The sequence below is a fragment of the Pteropus vampyrus genome, unplaced genomic scaffold, assembly GCF_000151845.1.
Source record: "Pteropus vampyrus isolate Shadow unplaced genomic scaffold, Pvam_2.0 Scaffold504, whole genome shotgun sequence".
In the NCBI taxonomy this organism is placed as follows: domain Eukaryota; kingdom Metazoa; phylum Chordata; class Mammalia; order Chiroptera; family Pteropodidae; genus Pteropus; species Pteropus vampyrus.
The window spans coordinates 492,099-498,085 of NW_011889285.1; the positions used below are offsets into that span (position 1 = coordinate 492,099).

At 35.7% G+C, this 5,987-nt stretch overlaps 1 protein-coding gene across 1 annotated transcript in view; it reads left to right on the top strand.

The window, feature by feature from the left end:
* Nucleotides 1–5,987, top strand: part of LOC105307583 (E3 ubiquitin-protein ligase TRIM22-like) — a 13,327-nt gene that overhangs the window by 3,562 nt on the left and 3,778 nt on the right. The window contains 2 exon segments of the mRNA XM_023524875.1: nucleotides 291–386; nucleotides 1,047–1,277. Coding sequence (XP_023380643.1) covers nucleotides 291–386; nucleotides 1,047–1,277 — 327 coding nt within the window.

The window sequence follows — 5,987 nt, forward strand, 5'->3', positions numbered from 1 at the left end:
GGAAACGTATCTGTGACAGGAAAGGACTTTTCTTGCTGTAGGATCAGTTCTTCCTCTAAGAAAAAAGAGATGCAGGCTACTTTTGATAAAGTGATGGTACTTTGCATCATCCAAGGATAGTGAATACATTTACAGTCTAAGATTTTTGTCTACATTGTCAGTTCTAATTGCCAGTATCATTTCTGTAAACTTTGTTCTTTTCTAAGATGAGCCCAATTTCTTCCCCATTTATTTTCTATCCAGGTGCTGAGAAAGCTCATAGCTTGACTTTGGTGATTTCTTTTTCACAGGAGAAGCTGCAGGAAGCTCTGAAGAAGCTGACGAAGGAGCAGCAGGAAGCTGAGGAGTTAGAAGCTGACATCAGTGAAGAGAAAGCTACCTGGAAGGCAGGAAGAGATTATTCCTCAGGGAGTTCTGAGACAGGAAACTAGGCAGCACCATGGTCCAATCACAAGGAGGCCCCTTCCTCCTTGTTACCTCGGAATTCATGTGTCCAGAAGACATTTGATTAGTTTGCCTTCAACCCCTTCCCTGTTGAGTGTTGGCAACTGAAGAGTAGACATATCACAAGTGAAACCCAACTGTTTAGAGGCAAACAGAGAAATGATATAAAAATGGCTAATGAATCCCATGTCCCATTACTGTCAGTCACAGTTTAAGGCTCTGATACTTTCAGAAAACACACTGAGAAAGGCCCAGCATTCTGTCTAGGAATTTTGGGTAGAGGAGTTTAATATACAGTATGGCATGATTATCCAGGATGGGTGTCTGCAATCTAGACCTCATCCAGGTATCACATTGTGTCTCCTGGTACGCCTTGATGAAGTAGACTTGAATGAATTGCTTTGGGAAGAGCACAAGGGACAATAGTAGGAAAAATGGTTTTCCTAGGAACTGCTCATTTCCTTTCACCTCCTATCCCTCTGAGCACTGCCTGAGAAAAATAGTTCTTGTCTTGGCTCTCAGGGCCATGAAAAGTAGGCCATCAGCTAGACTGACTGACTGCCTTTTTCTCTTCTTGTCCCCCGCACCTCCTTGCCCCAAAGAATTGTATGCAGACTGAGAGACAGAAGATTCTGAAAGGGTTTGAGGAAATGAGAGGCATCCTGGACAGTGAAGAGAAGAAGGAGATGCAAAAGCTGGAGGAAGTTGAAGTGAATGTGCTGGATAACTTGGCAGTGGCTAAAGACCAGGTGGCCCAGCAGAAACAGTACATGAGAGAGCTCATCTCAGATCTCAAATGTCAGATGCAGGGATCATCAATAGACACGCTGCAGGTAGGACTTGGGATGTAGAAACCTAGTTATGGGGAGAAACGCAGAGACTAATTTTCCTTTCCTTCTGGGTATCTGCACTTTCTCATTAAAAGGTTCTTTTGACCTCTCAGTGCCCCTTCTCTGCCATTCATTTCAAGGATCATAGAGATAATCTGATGTACAATTGTCAAGGGAAAGTCCCATTATTACTTTATAAAAGATTGTGCAAAAATTTAGAGAGAAGATTCGTCACAGGCTCCCGGTTCTGTGATCTAGCATTTGTAAAGCATCTCTTCACTAAGCTTAGTCAAACAACTCAAATCTGTTTATATCTGAGTTGTTTTGTTGAGGGGTGGCAAAGGTAATGCTAGACTGTCATAATGAAGTTAGGGATGAGCATGTATGAATATATGGGTGTGCTTCTGTGTGTATGTATGTTGGCTAGGAAAGGACATAAGAGAAACCCTGTAGAAACTTAATGGATGGATTGTACATAGTATGAATATTTAAATTTTTTCCATGAAATTTACTGAATGACTGAGATCTTAAGCTATGTAATATATTGGGAAATTCAATAAATGTCAGACTTTCTCTGCTTGACTTCTTGCCATTCTCCTTTGCTAGCTGAACAAGAATTTCTTAACTTTGGTTCCAGTACTGGAATAATCAATTTCCATCTGCTGTATCTTTCTTCTGCCTTAAAAGAACATATTCTTGAGGTATAACTTACGTATAAAATCTACCCATTGTAAGTGTACAATTCAAAGATTTTAGTAAATATATTGAGTTGTTAAGCCATAAATAAATTCAATTCATCATTTGTTGAAAAGACTCTCCTCTTCCTCTACTGAGTTATTTTGGCACCTGAATCAAAAATTTATTTTCTCCAAATGTAAGGATATATTTCTGGATTATCATTCTGGTACACGAATCTATGTTTATTCTTGCACGGATACTCTAAGCTTTTGATTACTGTGCCTTCATAGAACATTTTGAAATTGGGTAGGGTAATCTTCCAAATGTGTTTTTATTTTTAAAAATTGTTTGAAAAAAATTGAAACAATTCTATTCAAACCTATTTCAAAACAATTCTATTCTAAGTTAGTTATTCTCTGTAGAGACCATTTAAGCACCTCGCCCCACCTCACCCTTTCTGGGTACATATGGAGAATTCTACTGCCATCTAGTGGATAGAATCCAGAGATGCTGCCAACCTGACTCCATGGCAAAGAATTATCTGGGCCAGTATGCCAGTAGTGACATGGTTGAGAACTACTATCCTAGGTCCACTGAATTTTCTATTAAAATTTTTGGATATCTTGTTAATTTTTAGTAAAAGCCTGCTGGTATTTCGATAGGCGTTATAGGGGACTTAAAGAATAATATGAGCAGTATTGTCATCTTAACAGTTTAAGATCTCTTCTTTTATTTAGGTAGTCTTTACATTCTAACAGCAATATTTTGTAGTTTTCAGCACGGAAGTCTTTTACTTATTTTCTTAAGTTTATTTCTAAGTATTTAAGATGATTCTTTTGGTTTCTGTTGTAAATAAATGTCTTAATTTCATATTGGGTTATTCATGCCTAATGATAAAAAATACAGTAAAGTTTTAATATGGATCTAGTATCCCACACATTCCTAAACTCTTTTATTAGTTTTCACAGTGTGTGTGTGTAATCCTTGAGCCTGTCTACATAATGGATCATGCCATCTGTAAATAAATACAACTTTACTGATTTTCCAAACTGGACATTTCAATTTCTTTCATTTCTCCCTCTTTTTTTCTGTCTTTTCCTTTTCAATTTTTCCTTACCTGATCTAATAAATTCTTATTTTGCACTCTTCATCTTTCTCTATTTCATGTTTATGAATGTGACATCTTTGCCATTCAAAACTAGATAGACAGAAAGATAAATCACAATTGTGGGAAATGATGGCCTATGATTGTTCCATTTCTGAGGCAATATATATACTTTAATATGCAACCTGAAAAACTGTACCTATTGGTAAGGTATAGTCACATAATCGATATTGTCTATAATCTTCCTCTTGGGTGGGGTCATGGACCATTACTGACAAAAATAGATTTGGGGCAGTCATGTGGGCCACTCAGGAAACACTTCGATTTTGTTTTTTTCTTCTTCAAATTGTTTTAACTTGTTATGATATATGTGGTGGGCTTCCGGTCTTTATCCTCCATGGCTTTGCCAACTAGGAGTTGAAATGACAGTTTTCCTGTTATCTGGACCATTTAAGGGCAATGATCATTTTATCATGTATCTATTGGTTGCTAGGCCAATCATAAGGAGCTATGTTTCGACAGATAAGAAAGAAAGTGATAGAAATGTATTTGAAAGTAGATTTGTATGTTAGATGAGAGTTTACATCTTCTACCCTAAGAAAGGGCTCTTGTCCATTTCTTCTTTTAGCACCTTTATAGAAAGATAATCCTCCCACAATTTATTCATTTAATTCATAAAATTTCGTGGTACTTGTTACAGTACATTAATAAATTTTTAAAACAGTTGTGGCAAAACATACAACAAAAAATTTTATGTTTTAGTTATTTTAAAGTATATACTTCAGGGGCATTAATCACATCCACAATGTTGTGCAAAAATCACCACTACCTATTTCTAAAATGTTTTCGTCACTCCAAACAGAAACTGTAACCATTAAGCAATAACTCCCCATTTCCCATTCCCCCTGAACCCTATTCCTAGTAACTGCTAATCTACTTTCTATCTATATGAATTTGCCTATTCTAGGTACCTCTACAACATAAGTGGAATCACACCACATCGGTCCCTTTGTGTCTGGCCTGTTTTATTTAGCATATTTTCAAAGTTCATCCATGTTGTTACCTGTATCCCAACTTCATTCCTTTTTATGGCTGAATAACTTTCTATTGTATGTATATGGAACATTTTGTTTCTTTTTTCATCTGTTGATAGACACAGGCTACTTACACCTTTTCACTATAGTGAATAATATTGCAGTGAACGTTGGCATGAAAGTGTCTGAGTCTGCTTTCAGTTCCTTTGGGTATATGCCTCAGAATGGAATTGCTGAAATGTAATGGTAACTGTTTAGCTTTCTGTGAATCCACCAAACTGTTTTTCTTAGGTTCATTTTACATTCATACCAACAATGCAGGAGAGTGCCAGTTCTTTCATATACTCACCAACACTTTTTATTATTCATGAGGTGGTTTCGTTTTACTTTGTTTTATTTTTTGTTTTTGCCATCCTTAAGGGTGTAAAGTGATATCTCATTGTGGTTTTGATTTGCATTTCTATAATGACCAGTAATGTTGACCATCTTTTCATGTGTTTATTGGCCGTTTGTATATCTTCAGAGACATGGTTATTTAAATCCTTTCCCCATTTTTAATATTATTGTAGCCATTATATTATAGTGAGCCATTTTTAAAAAAAATAATTTGATAAAAAGTGTGAGGAGATGGCAGTCAGTTAAGGGATGGACAGTATGGGATAGTTGTTTGTCCAACCTCAATTCAATTAATTTTGTTTTTTGGTAGTGATCTCTTGAATTACCCTTTGAGGAACCATCCCCACCCTTAGTTCATATAGTTGGTTAGGATTGATAAAATCAGTAGCATCAGGGGTGTACATGTCTCTCAAAACCAGCATATTCGATTCCTATATGTTTACCAGGGATGCAGTAATTATTTTAAGGTAGGCACCTGGACCAGTTTGGGGCAATGATTTATATACCTGAGACTTTTATTGTTAAGACTAGAAAGAGAAATTCTCTTTTCTGCTAGGTAATATATCAAGGATTATAATTTAAACCAGGATATTCAAATTGATGCCATATAGAGTTTGAAAAGAAAGTCTATGCGGCAGGTTGAAAATAGAATTTTGAGAAGAAAGAATAGATTTTGATGACAAGATTTTTAACTTAAAACATATCTATGACAAAAGTTATACCTGCCCCCTGAATTTTTTTATTTTAAATTTAAGCCAGTTTTAATTAGGTTTTTGTCATATACATAACAACAAAAAAATCTAGTACGGAGATGATGTAGAACCAACAGGTGGCTAAGTCTTTTGTTGATATAAAGGGGTGAGACTAGAGAGATGGAATCTAAATATATTTGTACATTTCTGTTAAAAAATTAGGCAAATAATATTATGATGGGGAAAAGAAGATGGCTAAAAAAATTGAGGTTATAGATTTGACTGGCTTAATTCAATACTAGAATTCAGGGTAAGATGTAGTTTTAAGACAGTGATGGAGTGGGTATTGATACTGTTCTGGACAGTGAATGTGAATAGTTGAGAAACAGTAAATTTCATTTGAAGCTTTCTCTGCTTCTGGTTCCTGCGGCTTATTTTATACTTCAAAATTTATGAAGTATAAAATAAATTTTGTAGTGCGTAGGAGGTGTAGAGAGTGATTAGAGGATGGCCAGAGAAACACTTGTTTGAAGTTCTAGTTTGCTTGTTCTTGCAGTTAAAAAAAAATATATACTTCTTGGGGACTATAATTTAATTATTCTCCTTTGATTCCTCAGAGCCTGGAATGATGTCTGACAAACAGATTTCAATGTTATTTGATTTTAGAATAAATACAAGCATAAAAAAGTAAGGAGGTCTTCTCATGAGTGCATATTAAAGAAATAGTAGGTCTCTTCCCTTTCTTTGAATTAAATTCCATTTCCAGATCCTTGAAGCATCTTTCTTGCATCCTCACATGAGTCCTCTA